Source organism: Pristiophorus japonicus, chromosome 22 (genome assembly GCF_044704955.1).
Source record: "Pristiophorus japonicus isolate sPriJap1 chromosome 22, sPriJap1.hap1, whole genome shotgun sequence".
In the NCBI taxonomy this organism is placed as follows: domain Eukaryota; kingdom Metazoa; phylum Chordata; class Chondrichthyes; family Pristiophoridae; genus Pristiophorus; species Pristiophorus japonicus.
In genome coordinates, this window is record NC_091998.1 from 44,570,422 (window position 1) to 44,596,080 (window position 25,659).

General features: G+C 43.6%; 4 protein-coding genes across 5 annotated transcripts in view; 2 read left to right on the forward strand and 2 right to left on the reverse strand.

Annotated features, from left to right (window-relative positions):
• ncaph (non-SMC condensin I complex, subunit H) overlaps positions 1–2,671 on the forward strand; it is a 28,351-nt gene extending 25,680 nt beyond the window's left edge. For both annotated transcript variants that reach the window (XM_070866054.1, XM_070866055.1), the window contains exons 15-18: positions 699–812; positions 1,405–1,493; positions 1,918–1,993; positions 2,245–2,671. In XM_070866054.1, the coding sequence (XP_070722155.1) occupies positions 699–812; positions 1,405–1,493; positions 1,918–1,993; positions 2,245–2,304 (339 nt within the window). In that variant the 3' untranslated portion in view covers positions 2,305–2,671. The remainder of the gene's footprint in view (positions 1–698; positions 813–1,404; positions 1,494–1,917; positions 1,994–2,244) is intronic.
• Positions 2,672–5,608: 2,937 nt separating this feature from the next.
• Positions 5,609–12,189, reverse strand: tmem127 (transmembrane protein 127). Its single transcript, XM_070866063.1, has 3 exons — positions 11,809–12,189; positions 9,717–9,881; positions 5,609–8,695 (listed from the first exon to the last, which is right to left on the reverse strand). The coding sequence occupies exons 1-3, from the start codon at positions 12,050–12,052 to the stop codon at positions 8,388–8,390; spliced, it is 717 nt and encodes a 238-aa protein (XP_070722164.1). The 5' UTR covers positions 12,053–12,189; the 3' UTR covers positions 5,609–8,387.
• Positions 12,190–12,615: 426 nt separating this feature from the next.
• ciao1 (cytosolic iron-sulfur assembly component 1) lies at positions 12,616–20,464 on the forward strand. Its single transcript, XM_070865443.1, has 7 exons — positions 12,616–12,779; positions 12,892–13,055; positions 15,251–15,362; positions 16,462–16,550; positions 17,244–17,445; positions 18,659–18,746; positions 19,741–20,464. Exons 1-7 carry the CDS (start codon positions 12,641–12,643, stop codon positions 19,973–19,975), a joined length of 1,029 nt encoding a protein of 342 aa, XP_070721544.1. The 5' UTR covers positions 12,616–12,640; the 3' UTR covers positions 19,976–20,464.
• Positions 20,465–21,983: 1,519 nt separating this feature from the next.
• Positions 21,984–25,659, reverse strand: part of snrnp200 (small nuclear ribonucleoprotein 200 (U5)) — a 54,921-nt gene continuing 51,245 nt past the window's right edge. The window contains exons 42-45 of the mRNA XM_070866064.1: positions 24,669–24,829; positions 23,618–23,699; positions 23,436–23,528; positions 21,984–22,600 (exon numbers count right to left, since the gene is read on the reverse strand). Of these exons, the coding sequence (XP_070722165.1) occupies positions 22,451–22,600; positions 23,436–23,528; positions 23,618–23,699; positions 24,669–24,829 (486 nt within the window). The 3' untranslated portion in view covers positions 21,984–22,450. The remainder of the gene's footprint in view (positions 22,601–23,435; positions 23,529–23,617; positions 23,700–24,668; positions 24,830–25,659) is intronic.

Sequence of the window (25,659 nt, forward strand, 5' to 3'; positions counted from 1 at the left end):
TCCCTCTCTCTCTCTCTCTCTCTCTTCCCCCCCCCCCTCCCTCCCGCTCAGCGACACGAACGGCTGCAGAATTCTCCCTGGCTGAAGCACTTTCACACAGGTAGGAAGATGGTTTATTTAATCTTTTCTTGGCTTATAAATGTTTATTCAGGTTGGATTTATTTGTATAATATTTGTAGAAGTATAAATAAGGATTTATTGTCGAATTTAATGAGTTCCCTTCCTCCCCCCTCCCCCCCACCTCGTTCTGGACACCTAATTTGTAACCTGTGCCTGATTTTTTAATGTGTAGAACAGATTTTTTCAGTTCTACAAAAATCTTCACTGGCTCCATTCTACTTTAGTTTGGAGTACATTTTCACTGTGGAAACTTTCAAATCAGGCGTCAGTGGCTGGACACGCCCCCTTTTGAAGAAAAAATTCTGTTCTAAAGTAGAACTGTTCTACCTGACTAGAACTGCAGAAAAAAAAATGTGGAGAATTGCGATTTCTAAAATAGTCCGTTCTCCACCAGTTGCTCCTAAAAAATCAGGCGCGAATTATGTGGAAACTTGGGCCCTTAGTCACTGGTAAAGCTGGAGGCCTGCTCTTGTACCCTGTATGGGTTTCAGGATGTGTTAAATGGAATGAGAAATGCAGCGGATGGCTACGAGTTGTGCAAGTTTACAATTCTAATCTTAAATTCTGAATCTTTACAGGTCAACAAAATCCTGTTGAATTATTCAAAAACAGCTAAAAAGATGGATGTGAAAAGACTGAAGCAGAACATGTGGGATCTCCTGGTTGGAAATACACACATCCCAGATGGAACGGTGAGCGGTGTGCTGAATAGGATCCGCAAATGTGGGAAAGTTGATGCATCCTTTACAGCTGTAATAAGATTGAGTCTGGGCACTCCTGTGAGAAGCTGTGTTGCTGCTGGTGCAGTTATCCTCAGAAGTTGCTACCAGCTCACCAGGCAAACTTACTGTTGGAAACCTGTTTAAAATGCACTCGTCTTTTTGTGCTCGTAGTTTGTGGTTTCAAATCCCACTTCAGAGACTTGAGCACATAATCCAGGCTGGCAATCTAGTGTAGTACTGAGGGAGTGCTGCACTGTCGGAGGTGCCGTCTTTCAGATGAGACGTTAAAACAGGTGGACGTAAAGGACATCATGGCACTATTAGAAGGAGAGCAGGGGAGTTCTCCCCAGTGCCCATGGCCAATATTTATCCCTCACCCAGTATCACTAAAACAGTTTACCTGGTCATTATCATATTGCTGTTGGTGGGACTTTGCTGTGTGCAAATTAGTTGCCACATTACAACAGTGACACTTCAAGAGTACTTAATTGGCTCTAAAGTGTTGGGTACGTCTTGAGATTGCGAAATGTGCTATATAAATGCATGTCTTCTTATTAAACAGAATAGAGTGGCTGAGGAGCTGAAAATCAGTGCAATGACAGTGAAAGGACAGCAAAGCTTCACAATTATCACCAAGAATCTGCTTGAAAGGTTTGTTTTCTTTATCTTGTGTGGATCACCTTACTAATAAGGGTGTGCTGTTTCTGTTCAACTAGCCACCAGGAATATGTATCATTTTGTTTTTCATTTGTTTTAGAAATAATTCTTTGAATGATTAGAATCATAGAATGGTCGGAGGCCAGTCGACCATCGAGTCTGCGCTGGCTCTTTCGAAGAGCAATCCAGTTATTCCCGCTCCCCCACTCTTTCCCCATATACCTGCAATGTTTTCTACTGCAAGTATTGATGATGATTGATCCAGTTGGTAACTTTTGGGACGCAGTATCCAATATAGCAGAACTGGGTGTCTCTAGGGTCTGAAGATCCTCATACCTGTGCCTCTACACTTAATTGTATGTGTGTAGTCTCCCTGATGCTAATGTCCAATTAGTACTCATTTTTTTTATGTCTACAGATTGCCCAGTACGATGGCAAATAACCTGTCTGTTCCCATGGCATTTGCCTGTTTGCTGCACCTAGCCAATGAAAAGGTACGTATAATACAGCATTGTTTCACCAGATATTTCATGAGTGACTGAACATCATGTATCTAAAAGTTGAGTAGCATAAAGTTTAGTCCTCGCAATCTGCAGGTGACATGCTAGAGAACCAGGGCTCCTGTGAGGCTGAGCACTGGATTACAGTTAGGTTTAGTGAGGACTGTAGTGGTTGATCGGGCACTGGACCAGGTCGAGATCTGGTGGCTGTTGCATGTTTAAAACAGCGTTTTATTATTTTACAGAATCTTGAAATCATAGGAAAGGAAGATTTGTCTGATGTTGTTATCAAACAAGGAATCTGAAGACATTCTGCCGTGTACATAGCTGTAAACGATTGGTTGAAGGGACTGTACATAGTTGTAAATCTTTCCTCGTGACCGTAAGTCTTGTGCTGTGGCTGTACACCTCATGGATGCCTTTCGAAGGCATAGTCTCTTCTTCACTTTTGTGTAAAGAATATATTTGGAAAACCTGTCTAGAACTTCAGCCTTGAAATTATGCTTGAGATTTATTTTAAATGATTCACACCACTGCTAATATAGCAGAGAGGCAATTATATAAATACATTAAGTATTTGTACCTATTATCTATTCTACTGTCATTTATGACTTTTTAAAACTTTTATTTTAGCTAATGTATTTTGTTTTATAAATTGAATAAAGAAATGTAATGCGTGCTGTACCTTATCTAATAAAGTTAAGGATTTAAAAAGAAATATAATATGCTTTAAGATGATAATTGAGAAGGACAAAAGTATGACGAAAACCAGGGTAATAGATTGGAGAAAAGCTGATTTTGAAGGGCTGAGAATAGAACTTGGGAAAATAAAATGGACAACAATATTGGCAATAATAATGTAGAACAGCAATAGGAAACATTTAAAACGGTGTTTAGCAGAGTGCAGGAACAATATATTCCGCTAAAAGGAAAGAACAAGCTAAACACTAATGAGACTCCATGGATGAATAAAGCCTTAAGGGAACAATTGAAGGTAAGGAAAGAAGCATACATTAAGTACATAGACAGCAGGGGAGTACATGATAAGGGAGAATACGAAAAGATTAGGAGAGAAGTTTATAAAAAAAATAATTAGGAAGGCAAAGAGGAACTATGAAATTAAATTATCAAGGAACATAAAACAGAAAAATATTTTACAAGCACATCAATTTAAAAAAAGGAAGATTGGGATAGGAATTGTGCCATTAAGGGATAGACCGGATCATATCACAGGTAATAAACGATAGAGAGATGGCAGAAATATTAAATATTTTGCTTCAGTATTTACCATAGAGTTGGAACAGGTGGATATGGCATTGGATGATGAGATAAGTACATTTAAAATAAAAAGAGGGGATATATTAAATAAACTAATCAAACTCGGATAATAAACCCCCTGATTTGAATGGATAGCACCCACACATTTTAAATGACCCTAGGGGTGTACCAGAGGATTGGCGGATAGCTAACGTAATACCTATATTTAAGAAGGGGGATAGAACGTGTCCAGGGAATTATAGACCAATCAGCTTAACATCGGTGGTTGGAAAAATAATGGAATCCCTACTAAAGGAGAAAATTGAACATCTAGAAACCAAAAATATAAAAACAAATAGTCAGCATGGATTTCAAAAGGGAATGTCTTCCTTGACCAACCTAATTGAATCTTTTGAATAGGTAACATAAAGAGTAGACAATGGTAATTTAACTAGATTTTCAAAAGGCCTTCAATAAGGTACCCTATAATAGACTGATGAACAAGGTCAGAGAACAAATAACACAATGGATAGCTAGCTGGCTTCAAGACATAAGCAGAGAGTAGGAATAAAAGGTAGCTATTCATGGTGGCAGAAGGTGGGTAATGGTGTTCCACAAGGCTCAGGCCTGGGGCCACTGTTGTTCACAATTTATATTAACGATTTAGATTTTGGAATCAAAAACACAATTTCTAAATTTGCGGATGACACCAAATTGGGGGCGATAGTAAATACTGAGGATTGCAACAAATTACAGGACGTTAATAAATTTGCAGAATGAAGTTCACATAAATGTGAGGTATTACATTTTGGTAGGAAGAATAGGGAGGTCACTTATTACTTGAATGGTGAGAGTCTAGATGGGAACTAAGGGATCTCTGAGTAAAGAAACATAAATCGCTTAAAGTTGAGACACAGGTTAGCAAGGCCATAAAAAAAAAGCAAACCAAGCACTAGGGTTTATTTCTAGAGGTATAGAATTGAAAAGTAGGGAAGCTATGCTAAACCTGTATCGAACCTTGGTTAGACCACACAGTTCTGGTTGCCATATTATAAAAAGGATATAGAGGCGCTGGATACGGTGCAGAGAGGATTTACAAGGATGATACCAGAAATGCGAGGGTATACATATCAGGAAAGGATGAACAGGCTGGGTCTCTTTTCTCTTGACAAAAGGCTGGGGGGTGGCCTATTAGAGGTCTTTAAAATTATGAAAGATTTTGATTGTGGATACAGAGAGAATATTTCCACTTGTGCGAAAGTGCATAACTAGAGGCCATCAATATTAGTCACCAAGAAATCCAATCGAGAATTCAGAAGAAAATTCTTTACCCAAACAGTGGTGAGAATGTGTAACTTGTTACCACAAGGAGTGGTTGAAGTGAATAGTATTGATGCACTTAAGGGGAGGCTAGACACGCATATGAGGGAGAAGGGAATAGAGGATTATGCTGATGGATTTAGATGAGGAAAGACAGGAGGAGGCTCGAGTGGAGCATAAACGGCATGGACTGGTTGGGCCGAATGGCCTGTTTGTGTCGTATATTCAGTGTAATTTCATTTAAAATCAATGGGTCAAAATGTCACTGCCCTCTATGGTGAACACAAAAGATCCCATTGCACTTTACCAAGAATAACAGAGTTCTCTCTGGTGTTCTAACCAATATTTAGCCTTCAACCAACGCCACCAAAAACACGATCTAACCATTTTCTCATTTGCTGTTTGTGTGACCTTGTGTGCAAATTGGCTGTCGCATTTGCCACTACAACAGTGACTACACTTCAAAAAAAAGACTTTATTGGCTGAGAAGCACTTTGTGGAACTTCCTGAGGTTGTGAAAGGCGCTATATAAATGTGAGTTTGTTCATTCACGTGTACTCTTGCAGGTGGCCATTTCCATAGGGATTGCACACAATCTTTCCAATCTGTACTTCAGAGACAAGTTCCATTTAATGACACTTTCAGTTAATGGTATAAAACTCATTCAACCAGAAAATTCATAGCAGTTTAGTTCTAACAGTTCAGATTTCAAAGGACTTTTTCTTTAAATAAGGGGCACAACGAATAGAAACCCAAATCATAAAAAATAAAGATAACTTATCAAATTAGATAATGTTGCTGCTCGTGTCCAGTATGCCCTCCAGTCTGTGCGGTGCCCACCGGGCGCAAAAGGCCTCCAGCATACCGATGGACAGTGTGCTCTTTCTCCAGGGTCACCCGGGTGTAAACAAGTGCAACGGAACAGAGGCACGCTGACTGACCACTCCCCTGGGTCGTGTGCAACCTGAACCTGTGGATGGCCACCATGGGGCTAGGAGATTTTCAAATGGAAGGATTAAAAGAGCCCTCCAATTACGACTTTGAAAGGTTTATTTCTAAAGTAAAGATGCTTATAAACACAGTACAGGCATATAATTTGCAGAAATGAATTCCTTGTACTGACAAATGCCTCTCATTCTTGGCTTGTCAGTCAACATTCAGTACAACAGTCATCAGCTGTAGAGATGCAGGCTTCCGACAACCTTCCCGCAGTAGAATTCATCTGAAGTTTACTTCCGTCCCTGATGCATTAATTTAGCAGACAGGATGCAAAGGATTTGGCACTGATTCTCTACTTGTTTTTTTTTCCATGTAGATTTTTTTTGCTGACTGCTTACACTGTCAGTCAGAGAAAGTATTTTCCCAATAATGAGAAGATTCTGAGCACTGAGTTCCTTCGAATGACGTGGAACGTATTGGTTTCACTTTCTCCTCGAGTCAGAGATACACTGCTGTGAGGCTATCTGAAAAATCCGCTGGCCTGAACTGGTTATGATACTGTAGTATTGAAAACTAACTCAACAGCCCTCAGTTGATACCGGCACGGTCTAATTGTGTTTTCTTTCTAAGTGATTAATGAGTGTTCTTTGACCCATCCAGTATATCTTGGCTTCATGAGTTGAATCTAACTATCCTTACAGACGTGCCTTCACTTCTCCTTTTTCTGCCCACCCTCCCAACTTTCAACGTTTAAAGTGCCTACAGGGACTGGATGAAAAGAGAATGGTTTGGGAATAACAGCTAGGCTGTATGAAGCCAGACCTTTCCCATTTCTGTATCCTCCCCAGTGTCAAGTCACTGAATTGGCAGAGTGAGAATAACCAAGAATTGGTAAGGAGGCAATAATAAACTTCTGGAAAGAACTGGAGGTTGACAGATCGTTCCCCAGTGACTGGCTGTGGACAATTGTACAAAAAGAAAACTTATTTGTGATGAGCACACTCATTTTCTATTGATGAGGAATGTATTTGGTATATCAACTAGCGAGGCATGTCACTGGAGTGACCTCATGTGCAGCTCCTGCAATTCTGTCAATGCAGGATATCCCCCGTGTGCATGTTGTCTCCCAAAATCTAAGGCTCATTTGTCTTATGGGAGTGAGGGGATTGTACTTTAGTGGTTGCACTGCCTGTCACTAACCGAATAGCACAGATTATCTTCCACATCAAGCTTCACAGAGCTAAGGATACGCAACTTCACTAAGACTGGACTTGCCTACAATGGAAAATAAATATAGTGGCACGAACATTGGTTTGAAGTAATTCCAATGTAAAATGTTCATCGTGTGGACTCTTAACTGGTAAAACACACTAAGAAGCCCCGTGTTAAAATTTATATCCCACTCATGCCACTGACCATTAAAATGGTGGTGAGTCATTAATACTGATTGTATCCAACAGGTCCGTTATGTATCTACACATCACATTCAGTAAACCATTGAACTGTGGTTCACATTGAAGAGTTGTCAGAATCTTTAATTGTCTGACAGTGAACAGTGTTGATATTCTTTTACACCAACTGCTGTTTGTAAACCTGAGCATGTGAAACAGGGTTGCTAAGAGCTGTGTGTGAATAGGAAGGTCTGGAATTCCCTAGCTCCACCTTTCCTTTAAGACGCTCCTTAAAACCTATCTCGGTGACCAAGCTTTTGCTCACCTGTTCTCTATCTCCTGCGGCTCAGTGTCAAACTTTGCTTGGTGTAATGCTCTTGTGAAGCACCCTGGGACATTTTACTACATTAAAGGTACTATATAAATTCAAGTTGTTGTATTATCTTCTAAAAGCCAAACACGGTATAACCTTCAATTTGATAAAGTGCTTTCTTCCCCTATCCCAGACAGTCGGGGAAAGGTAATAGAGACTTCCAGCAAAGCCAGTAGTGAAACTTTAAATGTTGTTAATTAACCCCAACTGTTCAGCTCCACAGCTTGAGACACACACACACACACACACAAAAATGAGACAAATCCATATTGCCAACAGCAGTCTCTACGACTTGCTGAGAGGTTCCCTCGAGCTCAGTGCTGGCACTTTTCTGATTGAATCACTGGAAAATATTCCCTGGAAAGTATTCCCTGGAGTCCATCAGGAAAGCGAGCAGGAGAAATAGCCACTGTACATCAGCGAGTGAGTGAACAGTGAGTAGGAAGGTGTCAGTGAGCTGAAGCTCGGCGAGAAAGGTTCAGAGACAGTATCCTTTTGACTGTGGCATGTATCGTACGCGATACACAATCATTGAAAGAAAATGTCCACATATTGTCCCGTTCAAAAGAATTTGAACTTTTTAAAAGTCTTTACAAATTCCACTTAAATGATACAAAGTGAAATGTAGGAAATAATGGAACAGATAGGCACTGCATGATTCTAGTTTATTTGAAGCACTGTAAAAGAGAAAAGTTTAAAAAAAAAGTTTTATAAAAATGTTTAATTTTTTTTACAAATGTTCAAATTCAGCCGTTCCAGGTTAAAAAGATACTGCCTCTTTATAAAGTATTGTGAACAGAAATCTTTTGCTTACATGGTAGAGAAGAGAACTCCAACCCCTCCTCAAGAAGGGCTCTCATCATCCCTCAGGGAGGAGCAAGTGAGCACAGCAACCAACAAACATAGCTTTGGGATGTCCGCAGCATCTGGCCCCCAACCCCCCCCCCCCACAAAAATGTGTCAGCAACCGTTGAGTGGAGCTGCAAAGGATGACGAGGGGTTGGAGGTAGCTGCTCTAGATGAAGGAGTCCACCGAACAGAAGGGACAAGTTCAAAGAGTCAAGTGAAGTGAGATTTAAGGTGAGAAAATGGTGATGTGTCCGGATCCTCAGGGTGTGTATGCAGGGGGAGGCTGAAACTGGTTGACAATCTCGTATTCTACCGGGTATGGCTCATTCTCTTCCATCTCCGACAGCAGTTCCAGCGCTTGTTCCTCTTCCTCTGTTGGGTAGTGCCGCAGAAGGTTAGCGGCCGTTGCCAAGATGGACGCTCCGCCGGCTCCCGCCACCAAGTAAAAGCTGACGGCAAAGGTCACGTAGACACGGGAACCGTGGTATTTCTTGTGCTGCTGCTGAAGCGCGAGGATCAGCTCTGATGCCCAGTAACAGAACCCAATCACTGTGGCACACTGGAGAACTGCAACAATAAAGAAAGCCAGTGAGCAGAGCGCGAAGGACATGTGCCAGGACACATCTCTGAGAACTCTCAATAAGAACATGAGAAATGAGAGCAGGCGTCGGCCATACCGCCCCGCGAGCCTGCTGCACCATTCAATATCATGGCTGATCCGATACTGGCCTCAACTCCACTTCCCTGCCTGCTCCCCATAACCCTCGATTCCCTTATCATTCAAAAATCTGTCTATTTCCACCTTAAATATATTCAATGACCCAGCCTCCACAGCTCTAGGGTAGAGAATTCCAAAGATTCACGACCCTCAGAGAAGAAATTCCTCCTCATTTCCGTTTTAAATGAGCGACCCCTTATTCTGAAACTATGTCCCCTAGTTCTAAATTCCCCCATGAGGGGAAACATCCTCTCTGCATCTACCCTGTAGAGAACTCCAAAGAGTTACAACCCTCTGATTGAGCTGTGAGTATATTCAAGACTGAGATAGATAGATTTTTGGACTATCAAAGGATATGGGGGTAGGACGGGAGTTAAAGTAGATCAGCCATGATCTTATTGAATGCCAGAGCAGGTTGTATGGTCTACTCTTGCTCACAGTTCTTATGAAGAACAGGTCAAATAGTGCTTTGACCACTCTACAAAAATGGTGGCAACACCATTGCTATCTCAAACTTAGCCAATTTTACAATTGATGTAAAAGACACAGGGAACGCCCTCAACATTCATGCAAGAGCAGCCAAAGACATGTCTTGCTCTCTGGTAATGTAGGTGCCTCTGCTCTTGCACCTCCTCCCACCAGCATAGCTGAAGTAGGAAATAAGTGAGTGGGAAATCTGTGACTTTGTATTAGTTCTTAATGCTGCATCATCCTGTTAAATTATGAAAAACTTCCTGAGATGAGATCATAGCGAATATACTGCTAATCATTTCACAAGTCACTTTTGAAGTGGTTCTGTAAGGATTGAAAATAATGCCACACCCAGCTTCCAAACAGATTTGAGCACACTTAGTTTCACTTTTGACATACCTGTGAGAATATGTGCAAATGCATATCTACGGGTAATCTTCAACGCTGGATGTTTCGGTCCAAACACGTCAAGCAGGAAGGCAGACAAACTGCAAAGAATCCCCAGGAAGCAGAAGGCACCAATGACTCGCAGTAGGAGCACAGTCTGAGGGTTCATACAATAATCTGCAGAGAGTGAGGATGGGGTAAATATCTGACTTCTGCACACATCAGACAACAGTCAGATAAAAATACAAACACTGAAACCTTCCATGGAAGCATCAACACTAAAAACATTTTACAAACATTAAATTAATTGTCTACATCACCTCTGGCGCTTTTACATATCTATCACTTTCAAAATTTGCACCCAGGGTTATTAGGAATCGGGGAATTATTTACTTCAATTGACATTAGTTCCGCACTGAGCTCCCTCGACCGCACCACATTTTTTTTTACAATGTATAGTTTTTGACCAGAGAAGGCTAAGAAGAGATTTGATTGATAAAGTATTTAGATAGAGTAAATAAGGAGAAACTGTTTTCAATGGCTGAAGGGTTGAAAACGAGAGGGCACAGATATAGGTAATTGGCAAAAGAAATACAGGCGAAATGAGGAAAAATAAATTATGGTTAGGATTAGGCCTGAGAGAGGGCAGTGGATACACATTCAAAAGGGAATTGGATAAATACATGGAGAAGAAATTGCAGGGGTATGCGGAAAGACTGGACTGCTCTTCGATAGAGGCAGCGCAGACTCGATGGGCCAAATGGCCTTCTGTACTGCACTATTCTATGATTTTTCTCCCAATCGCTCCTAAAAGTGGGAATTCACATGGCAACAGCTCCACAGGTGCCAGGGTCCCATGTGACCACTTCTTACGTAGGAACCTGGACCGCAGGTGTGGGTAGGGTATTTGACATGGAGAGAGAGCATTATAAACCAACAGGATGCAAAGATCTAGGCTGACAGTGCAGTGCTGAGGGAGGTGCTGTCTTTTGGATGAGATGTTAAACCGAGGCCCAACGTAAAAGATCCCATGGCACTATTTAGAAGAGCAGTAGAATTACCCAGGGACACAGTAGCATATGGTTATGTTACTGGACTAACAATCAAGAGGCCTGGATACTTGAAATCCTACCATGGCTACTGGGGAATTTAAATTCAGTTAATAAAATATAGAATAAAATGCAAGTATCAGTAATGATGACCATGAAACTACTGGATTGTTGTAAAAACCCATCTGGTTCACGCATATCCTTTAGGGAAGGAAATCTGCTGTCCTCCAGACCCACAGCAATGTGGTTGACTCTGAATTGCCCTCTACAGCTTAAGGCAATGACTCACCAACGCCTTCTCAAGGGCAATTAGGGATGGGCAATAAATGGCAGCCTTGCCATCGACGGCCACATTCCTTCAATGAATTTTTTTTAAATCCCCGGTGTCCCAGCCAATATTTATCCCTCAATCAACATCACTAAAACAAATTATCTGGTCATTATAGCTGTTTGTGGTATCTTGCTGTGTGCAAATTGGCTGTCGCGTTTCCTACATGCAACAGTGACTACGCTTCAAAAAAAAAAGTATTTAATTGGCTGTAAAGCACTTTGAAAGGCTTGCATTTATATCTTGCCTTTTACGACCATCAGACATCCCAAAGCGGCAGCTCCCACAAACAGCGATGTGATAACGACCAGCTAATCTTCTTTAGTGATGTGGATCGAGGGGTGAACTCCCCTTGCTCTCCTTCGAAATAGTGCCACGAGATCTTTTACATCCAGCTGAGAGAGCAGACTGGGCCTCGGTTTAACGTCTCAACCCGAAAGATGGCACCCACAACAGTGCGGCACTCCCTCGGTACTGCACTGGGAGTGTCAGCCTAGATTTTTGTGCCAATGTCTCTGGCGGGGCACTTGAACCCACAAAGCTTCTGACTCAAGAGGCGAGAGTGCTGCCCACTGAGCCACTGGCTTGGCACGAGACGTCCTGAGGACGTGATAGGCGCTATATAAATGCAAGTCTTTCTTATTTTCCCAACCCCCACAAAGACATGTTTTGGTCTGAGTCACGGTTCAGAGATCAGAAGGAGGAATTCCTCCACTCACTCCATTACCTTTGAGCAGGGCCGAGTCCAAGTGGCCCAGCACATCCGCGACCCCGAGCTCCTGTCGCGGACACACGCCCCCGTGTGCGCGCAGCCAGGCCGGCTCGGCCAGCGCCGTGCACAGCGCGGTCACCGAGAGCGCGCCCGGCACCGCCGACGCCAGGCTCCGCTCGGTGTGTTTGGGCAGCGCGCCGCCTCCGCCGCCCGACCTCCTGCGCGATGCTGACAGACCGGATCCTGCGGGTCCGTACATCTCTTGCTCCCCGTTTTTCCCACGCGCACGGCCGACTAATCGCCGCCCAAAAACCGCGATTTAAACCGACGAGAGAGAGAGAGACGGCAAAAATAACTCAGTCGCGCGCAGCTTCCTGTTTCCAAACGAACGGACAACACTGACACCGGATATGGCGTCCGTGTTTTTTTTGGTTGGGGGGGGTCAGCGGGCTTCCGATTTGTGATTGGTCGACCGGCGTATGATGGACGGCGGTTCGCACCAATGGGTGTTGGCTCCGGGTTTGTCCTCCAAGCAATCAGAGGTGGAGGTGGGGTTTTTAAAAGAGCGTGACTGACGGTGGCGTCCAACAATCGGCGTCGGCTCCGGGCAGTTCCGTCAACCAATCCGCGATGGAGGCGGGGTTTCCAAAAAAAAATAAGTGATTGACGGTGCCAATCAATAGGCGTCAGCTCCGGAGTTGATCCTCCAATCAATCAGCGGCAGGGGCGGGAGTTTCAAAAATTCGCGTGATTGACGGCGGCGCCCGCCAATGGGCGTCGGCTCCGGGGTAGGTCCTCCAACCAATCGGCGGCGTAGAGGGGTGGGATTTACGAGCTGCGCGCCGGGATGAAGCGGCGGTTGGACCTCGAATGGCGCTTCGCGGCGCACCCGGATTCCCGGGCCTGGTTTGTGGCCTGGAGTCCTGCCGGGAACCTGTTGGCTTCCTGCGGGGGCGACCGGGCCGTGCGTATTTGGGCCAGAGAAGGTGCGAGCGATTGCGGTGTGGTGGTGGTGGTTGTTGTTGTGGTAGGGGGTAGTACCAGGGGCCTGGAGCCGCTTTACTTACTGTACCGTCTCTCCCTCTCTCTCTGCTCCAGGGGCCTCCTGGCTGTGCAAGTGCCTGCTGGAAGATGGCCACCAGCGCACCGTGCGGAAGGTCGCTTGGTCCCCCTGCGGCAACTACCTAGCTTCTGTCAGCTTCGACGCCACCACCTGTATCTGGAGGAGGAAGAAGGAAGAGGAGGAGGAGGCTGGATTTGAGGTAGCGCACCCCTAAACCGGGGTCCTGGCAGCGGCTGTGGAGGGTTGGAGAAAGTCTTGCATTTCTAGTGCCCTTCATCACCTCAGGACGTCCCAAGGCGCCTTACAGCCTTTTTTTTTTGGAAGTGTAGTCACTGTTGTAATGTAGGAAAGGCCAAATTGCACACAGCAAGCTCCCATTAACAGCAATGTGATCATGACCAGATAATCTGTTTTTGTTATGTTGAGTGTGGGGTGAATAGTAGAGAACTCCCCCAGCTCCTCTTTGAAATAGTGCCATGACATCTTTTTACGTCCACCTGAGAGCGCAGACAGGGCCCTCAGTTTAACCTCTTGTCCGAAAGACGGGAGTGCCAGATTAGATTCTTGCGTCCAAGTCTCTGGAGTGGGACTTGAACCCACAAGCTTCTGACTCCGAGGCGAGGGTACTTCCCACTGAGCCATGGCTGACAGGACCTGAGCTTATCACCTAGGCTGACAGCTGAGTGCTACATTTGCTGGAGGAGTCCCCTTCAGTTGATGCATTCAAACAGTCTGTCTGACCCCTGGATGTAAAGGGTAGGTGGGTGGGTGGGTAGCAGGAAGGGGCTTCCTTATTGGGGCTGATATATCATGTTAGCCAGCCCACGAAGGGTCCAGGTCTTAAACGATTCCAGTGGTGAATTTTAAGGAGGAGCAGACCCCTTCACTAATATTTCAGTAATGCTGCATGGTTGATATTTTCGTGATGTGTTGAATGAGAGGAGAATGAAAGGTGATCTTATCGAAATGAATAAGATTATGACAAGGCGGATAGAGAGGATGTTTCCACTGATGGGGGAGACTTGAACTAGAGGGCATGATCTTAGAATAAGGGGCCACCCATTTAAAACTGAGGTGAGGAGAAATTTCTTTTGACGGTTGTAAATCTGTGGAATTTGCTGCCTCAGAGAGCTGTGGAAGCTGGGACAGTGAATAAATTTAAGACAGAAATAGACAGTTTCTTAAACGATAAGGGGTTATGGGGAGCGGGTGGGGAAGTGGAGCTGAGTCCATGATCAGATCAGCCATGATCTTATTGAATAGTGGAGCAGGCTCGAGGGGCCGTATGGCCTACTCCTGCTCCTATTTCTTGTGTTCTTTTATGTTCAGGTAAACTTGAAAAACGTCCAGCAATAGCATCAGAAATCAAAAATTTACAGCACAGAACTAAGCCATTTGGCCCGTCGTGTCTATGCAGGCCAAAAAAGAGCTATCCAGCCTTATTCCACATTCCAGTTCTTGGTCCGTAGTCCTGTAGGTTACCCCACTTCAAGTACTTTTTAAACGAAGTGAGAGTTTCTGCCTTTCAGGCAGTGTATTTCAGATCCCCACCAACCTCCAGGTGAAAAAAGTTCTCCTCAACTCCCTCTAATTCTTCTTCCAATTTCTTTAAATCTATGCCCCCTGGTTATTGAACACTCTACTAAGGGAAAGCTTAGGTGTTTCCTATCCACTCGATCAAGGCCCTTCAATATTAAATACCTCAATTAAGTTGCCCCTCAGCCTCCTCTTTCCCGAAGAAAGCAGCACAATTCTAGTTCTGCTCTTTCAAAACCTGTGTCTAGAAAGAGGATTTTCAGCTGGAAACATTAGGGTGCAGTACTGGTGAGTACAGTTCTGGCATGACAGGAGCAATTTGAGGGAATTAATTTAGTATCCTACAAGATTTAAATGTGTTAGCTAAAATTTGTGTTTTTACCTACATTATGTTGGTTCTTTTATAAACTGGTTACTGCAACGGATCTCTGGGCTGGCAATCACAGGAAATGTAGTGTTTGCAAGCCAGATCAAGCTCAATCCTGTGATCAAAGTTAAATTGTGTCTATCCTGGACTTCTCTCTCTTTCCTCCCCCCACACAACCCAACAGCTATGTGGGTAAATAAGTTCTGCTCTAGTTCCGATCGCCTAGATGGGTCGGAGAGTAATTTCCCAGATTCCTCCCCCCGCCCTAAATTGGCCTGGGTTTTTTGATCTGGTTTTTTGTGCCTCGCAGGAGATCACATGATTTCAGGTGGGGTGGAGTGTATATGTTGTGATACCCAAGGTATTGCAATTATGTGGTCAAGGCTCGATGGACCAAATGGCTTTTACCTGTCCGTCATTGTTCGTTTATACTGCACTATACAGTACTGAGCAGTATGGTTATTTAGAGCCTGTATGTGGTCTTTTAACAGTGTTTGACAACTCTTGAAGGACATGAGAATGAAGTGAAGTCTGTCGCCTGGGCTCCGTCTGGCAATCTCCTAGCAACATGCAGCCGGGATAAAAGTGTGTGGGTTTGGGAAGGTGAGAAAATATTTAATGATGAGTATTCTTTTAAAAAAGAACTTGCCATTAAAGAACCTGAGAAATGAAATTGTGCAGTTGGGGGTATGGTAGGGAGATATTTCCATCAGGCCAAGTAAACCCTGCAGTTCACCAAATCATAGATATAGAATCAGAATAGTACAGCACAGAAGGAAGCCATTGAGCCCATTGAGTCTGTGCCGGCTTTTACAAAGAGCAATCCAGTTAGTCCCACTTCCCAGCTCTTTCCCTATATCCCTGCATATATATCAATAATTTGGATAAACAAAAAAGTGTATAAACTAAGTTTGAAGATGACACCAAGTATAGAGACACAGTGAGGTGTGTAGATGAGAACAGAAGGTTGCAAAGGGACATAGATTGTGTGAGTGAACAAAACAGTTGCAGATGGAATTCCGTATGGGGAAGTGTGAGATCATCCACATTGGTTCTCCAAATGATAAATCGGAATATTTTCTAAACAGCGAGAGACCAAGAACTGTAGAGGAGTGAAGGAATGTGTGTCCATATACACCAATCACTAAAAGCTAGCATACGGGTACAAGAAGTAATCAAAAAGCTAATGGAATGTTAGCCTTTATCTCGAGGGGGCTGGAATACAATGGGGAGGAAGTTATGCTAGAGTCAGGTCATTTAAGAGTGAAATCAGGAAGAAGTTTTTCACACAGTAATGTAACATGCTCCCCAAAAGGTGTGAATGCTGTGTCAATTGAAATTTTCAAGACTGAGATCGATAGGTTTTTGTTGGGTAAGGGTAAGGAGTTTGAATCCAAGGTAGTATATTGAATTGAGGAACCAATCAACCGTGATCTGATTGAATGGCAGAAAAGGCTCAAGGAGCTTCAATGGCCTGTTCCTATGTAATCACGCAGGACATCTCACCATTGATGATCATAAAGTTGAAAAAGGAAAAATCTTCAGGCAGGCAGAAATTATAATAGTTAAAGACCTATAATAAACCAAAACGGCGTGTATATTTTGTAAACTGTCTGGCTGTGCTGAGGCACCACAGCTCACTCCAGTGGAGCGAGGTCTGTATCAGATAAACTGTTGCTGACATTTCTAATTTGCGTTGCAGTGGACGAGGAAGATGATTACGAGTGTGTGAGTGTACTGAATGCTCATACCCAGGATGTCAAACATGTGGTCTGGCACCCAAGCGGAGAGGTAAGAGTTTCCAAGAACCAGCATATTTACATTTCACACTGCCCGACTTTTCTATTTGCAGCACCTCTGCCTTCTGGCAGGGGATTGGATAAATATTCATCGAATCATAGAAGATTACGGCACAGACGGAGGCCATTCGACCCGTTGTGTCCGTGCTGGCCGAAAAAGAGCTATCCTGCCTAATTCTACTTTCCAGCTCTTGGTCTGTAGCCTTGTAGGTTACGGCACTTCAAAGTGCATATCCAAGTACTTTTTAAATGTGATGAGAGTTTCTGCCTCTACTACCCTTTCAGGCAGTGAGTTCCAGACCTCAACTTCCCTCTAATGCTGAACCGGGCTTAGTGAAGCCCTTTTATTTTTCTGTTGATCCCACACAAAAGGATAAAGTCTGACGAACTTGAATGAGATAATCACAGTAATTTGAGTTCAGACCTTATCCCAATATATGAACCCGCTTATAATTACTTTAAATCTATGCCCCCTGGTTATTGACCTCTGCCAAAGGAAATAGGTCCTTCCTAACCACTCTATCTAATTATATGCATCTCAATTAAATCTTTTTGTAATACAGTGCTGCAAGCCAGGGTCAGATATGTAGTTGAGAACTTTAATGTGATGTAATGTGGGCTGGAGGATATAAAAATTGATCATGTTTCAGATTTTTAATGTATATTTCTGAATTCTGTACACTAGCTTCTGGCTTCTGGAAGTTATGATAACAGCATTAAGCTGTACAAGGAGGAGGATGATGACTGGGTCTGTATCAACACTCTTGAAGGTCATGAGTCTACAGTTTGGAGCATTGCTTTTGATAAAATGGGGGAGCACTTGGTATCTTGCAGCGACGACAAAACTGTGAAAATCTGGAGAGCATACAGCCCCGGCAATGAACAAGGTAAAGAAGCTGAACCGGGCTTAGCGAAGCCCTTTTATTTTTCTGTTGATCCCACACAAAAGGCTAAAGTCTGACGAACTTGAATGAGATGGTCACAGTAACTTGAGTTCAGACCTTATCCCAATATCTCAGCCTGCTTATAAATGTGGTATCACGCAAGCTGAAATGTTACTATTGCCCATTATTTACTTCAGCCATGGCTCAGTGGGCAGCACACTCGCCTCCTGAGTCAGAAGGTTGTGTTCAAGTCCCACTCCAGGGTCTTGAGCACAAAAATCTAGACTGACACTCCAGTGCAGTGCTGCCCTGTCAGAGGTGCCATCCTTCGGATGAGACCTTAAACCGAGGCCCCGTCTGCTCTTTCAAGTGTATGTAAAAGATCCCATGGCACTATGTCGACGAAGAGCAGGGGAGTTATCCTCTGTGTCCTGGCCAATATTTATCCCTCAATCAACATCACAAAAACAGATTATCTGCTCATTATCACATTGCTGTTTGTGAGAGCTTGCTGTGCGCAAACTGGCTGCTGTGTTTCCTACATTACAACAGTGGCAACCCTTTAAAAGTAGTTCATTGGCTGTAAAGCGCTTCGAGACGTCTGGTGGTTATGAAAGGCGCTATATAAATCCAAGTCTTTCAGTCTGGAACAGCTAATTCAAGGAACTTTGGTCAGGCCATATAGTTTTATTATTTAAATTTTCCACCATCGCCTACTCCATTTTAGTTCTAATGCAAGTAAAATATCACTAAAAAAAAAAAATCTTCGGCTGATAACCAGCAGGCTGGACATTAAAATTTCCACTGGTTCTGCCACGAGTGACCTTGGACACAGTTAAAGCGATTTTTTTTTTTTAAAAGTCAATATTCAGAAGGCTGAAGCACTCTATAGCACCCAACAGAATAATGTAACAGCTTGAGGAGCGGATCACTGAAATGTTAATGCATCATTGGTAATGCAAGTGTTATTCTGTTTGCTGGGTATTGTATTTAGTGTGGAGGGAGTAGCATGCATGATAAATCAGTAACTGATGATAAATGTCATGTTTTATTTCAGGCAAATAAGATTCAGTCAGAACCGCTGAAATATTTTTCTGCTATTTCCCTTTTAAAAATAGGATTGCATTAAGTTTTGATGCCTTGCGCAGTGACTCTCGGCCACAATGTGCACATTAAGCCAGTTGATGTGCTAAATGTCTTTTTTTTTTTGGTGCAGGTGTGGTGTGCAGTGGTTCAGATCTGTCCTGGAAGTGCATCTGCACCCTATCAGGGTTCCACACTCGTGCCATCTATGACATCTCCTGGTAAGTTCAAAGTCATCACTATGTTGGTACCCTGTCATGCGGAAAGTTCCCCATTCCCACGCAGAATTCCTTCATGATTATGACCCCGTCACAAACTCCATTCCCTAGCTACTGACTCCATCCCTTTCCCCAGCATCTGTATGAGGCTGAACCAAACTGTTCACAACCTTGGTGTCATTTCATCCTGTAATGAGCTTTTGACCACATATATCCATGCCATAACTAATACTGCCTAATTCCACCTCTGTAACCTCAGCTCATCCATGCTTTTGTTACTTCTGGACTTGACTATTCCAGTGTACTCCTGGATGGCCTCCCATGTTCTATCTTACATAAACTCGGTCATCCAAAACTTGGCTGCCTATGTCCTAACTTACATGAAGTACCGCTTGCCCATTACCCTTGTGCTCACCGACCTACATTGTCTCCTGGTTAAGCAAGCCTCAATTTTAAAATTCTTATCCTTGTTTTCAAATGCCTCCATGGCCTTGCCACTCCCTATCTCCACCAGTCATACGCGCTCCACCAATTCTGGCCTCTTGAGCATCACTGATTTTAAATCACTCAACCATTGGTGACCCTGCCTCAGTCCTAAGCTATGGAATTCCAACTCTAAACCTCTATCCTCTTAAATCGCTCCTCAAAAATTATCTTTGACTAAGCTTTTGGTCATCTGCAATTATTTCTATTTGTGTAGCTCAGTGCATATTTTATAACACCCCTGTGAAGCACCTTAGGATGTTTTACTATGTTAAAGGTGCTATATAAATGTGAGTTGTTGACAAACACGACCCTGCTTTAACTGTGGTATATGTAAATAGAGGATATATAATAATGTGTTGATTCATGCCAGCATGGTGTGTAAACATTTCCCAGCCCAGCACCGCTGTACACTTCTAGCATTTTCAATGTAATCTAATTTGGAATCAGAATTGCCCAAATGCTGGATTTAATTTTTTTTAAACTTCTGAACATTCACTATCATTCCTTTCAGGTGTCACATGACTGATGCTATAGCAACTGCATGTGGTGATGATGCAATCAGGATATTTGCGGAGGACCCCGGCTCCGACCCACACCAGCCAACATTTTCACTGACCGCGCACGTCCCAAAAGCACACGCTCAGGACGTCAACTGCGTGGCATGGAACCCAAAGCAGGCGGGGTTGTTGGCATCATGCAGCGATGACGGGGACATTAGCATCTGGAGATACGAGTTTGAAGATTAGAGCGAAGAATTCATCCAGAGCTATTCTATACGAACAATTGATGCAGATGTTCTCGACAACTGCATTGTAATGCACAGTAGCTGTCCAGTCCTGGAATTAATCACCATGACTACTTCATGTAACCATTTTCACATTTGCACTAATGATCTTGCCACTTGGCGGTGATGTTCTGCACAGAGCTTAATTATCAGTTTAACAAACAGTAAGTTTCTTACGTATTTTTCAAAAAGTAGAATCGGTGCTTATCTTCAGTTCCCTTGCTATTAGTTTTAGACCTGTATTCAGTTAGTTGGCAATACAGATCATTTAGAAACTCATCTGTTACCTTCGAGGCTATTGTGTACTCGAAATGCGGCAGATTCTTGAAGCTCTGACAGATGTAGGGCAGGAATTCTTCTCCCTCATCTCTTGATATGTTTACAGATCCTCATTGTACTGTCTGTGTGTGCATTCTAAAGGAACTGTCCAATAAAGTCTTCGTCTATTTAACATTTCTCTGTCTGTAATTGAGATGTTAACTAGGAATGCTAGTAGTTTGCATTATAAAAATTTTCTCTGAAATACTGGATAAGGATCATTGTGCCAAGTACTTATTTGCACATCTATCTATAGTGGTTGACAGCTGTTTGTAGGGCCCTGGTCAGTTTGACAAGTGCGAGTTATTGACTCCTGCTTCACATGGAGACAACAGTTAAATAAGGGAGGCCATGGACATTTCGGTGCAATTTTTGAAGAGAAGTGACACACCAAATCTGACAGCGTGGCTATATTATTGGAATTCAAAATATACTGACTTCATTCTGGCAGTAGGTGGATAGGGGAGTGTCCATGTTACCCGAGTGTGACCTATGGGTAGGAAAAACTATGGCAGATGGCGTTCAATCCCTGGATACCCTTACGGGAAGGGTGAAGTCATCCACTTTGGATCCAAGAATCATTTATTACCCTAGAGAAGGTGGTGAGCTTCCATTTCAGAGGGTAGTTAAGAGTCAACCTTATTGCTGTGGGGCTGGAGTCACCTATAGGCCAGATCAGGTAAGGGCGGCAGATTTCCTTCCCTAAAGAACATTCGTGAACCAGATGGGTTTTTATGACAAATCACAAAGGAAGTGATCACAAGTACAAAAAAAATCAGAAAGGAAGTAGTGCTTCAGTTGCAGAGAGCCTTGGTCAGACCTCATCTGGAGTAGTGTTGAGTTTTGGGCACAGCACCCCAGGAAAGATATATTGGCCTTGGAAGGAGTACAGGGTAGATTCACAACACTGATCAGGGCGAGAGCAAGTTGCAAAAACTGGGCTTGTATTCCCTTGAGTTTAGGAGGTTGAGGGGTGATCAGTGTTTAAATATTAAAGCAGGTAGATACAGAACAATTATTCCTATGGTGGGAGAATCCAACACAAGAGCTCATAACTTTAAAATTAGAGCTAGGTCATTTAGCAATGAAATTAGCATTGAAAATTTGTGGATGTTGGGTTAAATGGGATGTTTTAAAGACTGAGACCGATGGATTTTTGTTGGGTAAGGGTATCAAGGGATCTGGAAGTGAGGTACAGATTAGCCATGATTTAACTAGTGGAACAGGCTCAAGGGGTTGAATGGCTTACCTGGTTACAAGAATGTTTAGGGCACAAGCAAGTACAGTGATAGTAATGCACCCAGTGTAGAAAGAAAGTGTTTGTCATTGGGAGGTGGTGGGGATGAATGAGGGAAGTGAAAGTTTTTAAAATAAGGAAATCAATGAGATGTGCAGAACCAGGGGCCCCAAAATCAAACCGACTCACCTCTTAATATGGATCAGGCTGCTACTGAGTTTAAGTCTGGAGTTCTTCTGAAGTTTTGTAATATATCAGTATGTGTGGACAACAAGCCCATGGTATCCGCAAAGGGACTTATTACAGAAGAAAAAGTAATACAGGGTAGCTGCAATGTGTAGGAAGATCCTGGAGTGTGGGAACTGGCACCAAGCAATCATTTGTTTAAAAAAAGAGAACCAAGCAGACTTAAAAATTAAACGCCAAAGGGATTTTATATTTGGGCTTAATCCCCAATTGACAGAGTAGCAATGAGCAAAGTTACACACATTAGTGGGTACAGACCTGCCACAGCACACCCTTACACTTACAAAAGTTCACCAAAAAACTGTACAAATTACTTTCTTGGAGCCAAAAAAGCAGCTGATGAAATCTTACGAACTTAAATTCTTTGAACACATTTTACAAAGCTTAAAATTGCAACTCCACAGTAACTACTGTAGAAGCCAGACAAGAATCAGCTGGTTGCTCAATGCTTGTTAGCTCAATGCCTTACTTGAATGAAGACTGCAAAGGACAATCTACGACAAAGGCAAAAAGTTCTTCACCACTTGCACAGGTTAAACAGCAGAGTAGACGTGTCTAACTACAGACACGTGGAAATGTGTCCAGGATGCAAACATAGCAACAGCAACCTTTATAGAGCCACAGATATCAATCTGTTTAGTCAGAGTCACTCTCGCCATCGCTGTCTGCCTCCTTGACGTCAATGTTGAACTTGTACTCCTGATCACAGCCCATGTATGCATCGCTCATGAAGTACAGTGTGTAGTGCTGGGTACTGGGAGCTGGAGCAAGAAAGTCTAGTTTCACCTGAAACACACAATGAACACAATGTATTGGAAGGGCACCATCCGAGAGCTAACCACACCAACCTTTATATTCTCATTCTGAAGTAATTTGCTTCCCACTGTGCAGGCACACACAAGTGGTTCCTGGCTAACACAGCACGTCAGTAAGCAGCTTGCAAGTCTCTGGTAATGTTACTCTGTAACACAGCACTGATTGAGGTAGCTCTCTGAGGGCACTTTGGTTTGCTCGGTGTCATACCGCAATGTCAGTTAATAACTGGAGGAGCTGGGGTGGTTCTCAAGAGGAGATTTGATAGAGATGATTAAAATCATGAAGGGTTTAGATAGCGTAAATAAAGAGAAATTGTTTCCAATGGCTGAAGGGTTGATAACCACAGGGCACATATAAGGTGATTGCCAAAAGAACCAGTGGCATCATGAGGAAAACATTTTTACGCAACAAGTGGCTAGGATTTGGAATGCACTGCCCGAAAGGGCAGAGGATACAGAGTCAATAGTAGCCTTCAAAAGGGAATTGGATAAATATTTTGAGGAGAACAAATTACAGGGATGTGGGGAAAGAGCAGGGAGTGGGACTAATTGGATTGCTCTTTGAAAAAGCCGGTGCAGACTCGATGGACCAAATGGCCTCCTTATAACGCTGTACTACCCTATGAGTCTCGTGTGAGGCAGTGCATCCTGTGTACCAAATTCCAGTGCAAGTCCACACTGCTTTTTAAATCCAAATCTAACAATATATGTACTGAAGCGCCAGGTATCTAGCAGGTGAAGTCACACATTGCTGAATACTCAATGAATGAATATCTCCCTTCCTGGAGCAAAGGGATGACACTAACCTTCGCCTTCTGTTGCAGGGTCAGCCTCTTGATGGATATCAAGCTGTTTGTCTTGGGGTCCCCAACCACCACCCACCATCCTTCCTCACGTTTCTGAAGGAGATTAAAACAGGATTTTGTTACAAAAACAGAAAGAAGTCAGGATAAAATACTGATGCTCGGATACTGGCATATGGACTTACCTGAGGAAATAGGGGCGCGATGACAGGTCCAGTCACCTCCTCCTCACGCTCCAGCTGTACCATCACCACCACCGAGGAACCACTGCACAGAATTGCACATTATGTCGATATGAGTAACTGATAGTTATGACCTTTCCCTTTAAAAGGAACTTCTATACATTTGAACAGATTTATTCAGTCAGTTGGGGCACTTTACTCTTTAATTCTCTCTCCCCCACCCCCACCCATTCAATCAAGGCACCTACAGATAAAGTGGGGAAACCTTGGGGCCTTGCCCTCTGTCTCTGCCATGGTTGAGCCAGCTTCCTGTTACCTCTCTATGAGGAACTGTCTGCAATTGAGGAACTCAATAGAGACTGATGCGTTCTGTAGAACATGGGCGTTTCAGTGGGCCCACAGGAAGCTGTATTGTGTGTGTCTCAATGTCTGCACTCAGACTTATGACAAAATTTAACCCTCAACTCTCCCAGCACCCGATAATTTTTAGCTCGCAGAATACCCAATGAGTTAAACACTGGTCACGTATTATTGGCAACATCCAGTGTAATGAGCCCTAACCAGAGAGCACAAGAATTAGGAGCAGGAGTAGGCCATTCGGCCCCTCGAGCCTGCTCCACCATTCAGTGAGATCATGGCTGATCTTCGATCTCAACTCCACTTTGCTGCACTATCCCCACCATCCCTTGATTCCCTTAATATTCAAAAATCTATCAGTCTCTGTCTTGAATACACTGACTGAGCCTCCACAGCCCTCTCTCTGGGGCAGAGAATTCCAAAGATTCACCACCCTCTGAGTAAAGATATTTCTCCTCATCTCAGTCCTAAATGGCCGACCCCTTATTCTGAGACTGTGACCCCTGGTTCTAGACTCCCCAGCCAGGGAACACATCCTCCCTGCATCTACCTTGTCAAGCACGTAAGAATTTTTTATGTTTTAGAGCTGGACAACAGAGGACTAACAATGGGCTAGATTCAAATGCAGGTCCCACCTGAAAGGCCTCCGTCTCTGCTGTTCTACTGGCCGCGTTCTGATTTAGTCATTTGCTCTCACCTTTTGATGTTTTCCTTTTCAATCACCTCATAGGAGAGCTCGATGTTGGGGTAGCGGTTGCAGAATCGGGCGACGTCCATCATCTGTGCGTCGGAGAGCTGCAGCAGCACATTGCGCTCGTTATCCTCCATCTCCATGATATCAAAGATGCTGTCAGTCCCCTGAAAGAAAATCACTCCATGTTACTCAACAAATACAGATCTGCAGCTCGACCCACCTCACTCAGCTCATCCAGGCGCCAGTTACTTCCAATGTTGAAAGCAAACAGGAAGGCGTGCTTTCATACACACAGGGGCAAAGACTTCTCTTTCTGCACCTACTGCCACCCCCGCCTCACTGTAAAGTCAATACTCAACAGCAACTAAATAATTGCTAGCCACTGTACAATATAAACAGGAAAGTAGTCCCAAGTTCCACCCGTAGCCTGTTGGCACAGTCCTCAGTGTCTAGATCTACCCTCACCGTATCCGCACAACTGTGTGCCCAGCTATGCCCTTACACTGTCGGCACACCACTTGATGCCCGCCACTTCAGTTATAGAAACATAGAAAATAGGTGCAGGGGTAAGCCATTTGGCCCTTCGAGCCTGCACCACCATTCAATATGATCATGGCTGATCATGCAACTTCAATGCCCCATTCCTGCTTTCTCTCCATATCCCCTGATCCCTTTAGCTGTAAGGGCCACTCCCTTTTGAATATATCTAACAAACTGGTCTCAACAACTTTCTGTGGTAGAGAATTTCACAGGTTCACAATTCTCTGAGTGAATAAGTTTCTCCTCATCTCGGTCCTAAATGGCTTACCCCTTATCCTTAGACTGTGACCACTGGTCTGGACTTCCCCAACATCGGGAACATTCTTCCTGCATCTAACCTGTCCAATCCCGTCAGAATTTTATATGTTTCTATGAGATTCCCTCTCATCCTGTCAATGCAACTCTGGTGCTGCCCGATGCCACACTTAAATCCTGTCAGTGTAGCGCTCAGTGC

Bases quoted from the DNA above. Each gene is read 5' to 3' on its own strand.
- tmem127 (XM_070866063.1), bottom strand. From the start codon at position 12,052: ATGTACGGACCCGCAGGATCCGGTCTGTCAGCATCGCGCAGGAGGTCG. The intron at 9,882-11,808 runs GTAATGGAGTGA...CACTCTCTGCAG, and splicing joins GGACTCGGCCCTGCTCAAAG to ATTATTGTATGAACCCTCAG. The intron at 8,696-9,716 runs GTATGTCAAAAG...TTATTGTTGCAG, and splicing joins ATTTGCACATATTCTCACAG to TTCTCCAGTGTGCCACAGTG.
- ciao1 (XM_070865443.1), top strand. From the start codon at position 12,641: ATGAAGCGGCGGTTGGACCTCGAATGGCGCTTCGCGGCGCACCCGGAT. The intron at 15,363-16,461 runs GTGAGAAAATAT...TTTGCGTTGCAG, and splicing joins AAGTGTGTGGGTTTGGGAAG to TGGACGAGGAAGATGATTAC. The intron at 17,446-18,658 runs GTAAAGAAGCTG...TTTTTGGTGCAG, and splicing joins CAGCCCCGGCAATGAACAAG to GTGTGGTGTGCAGTGGTTCA.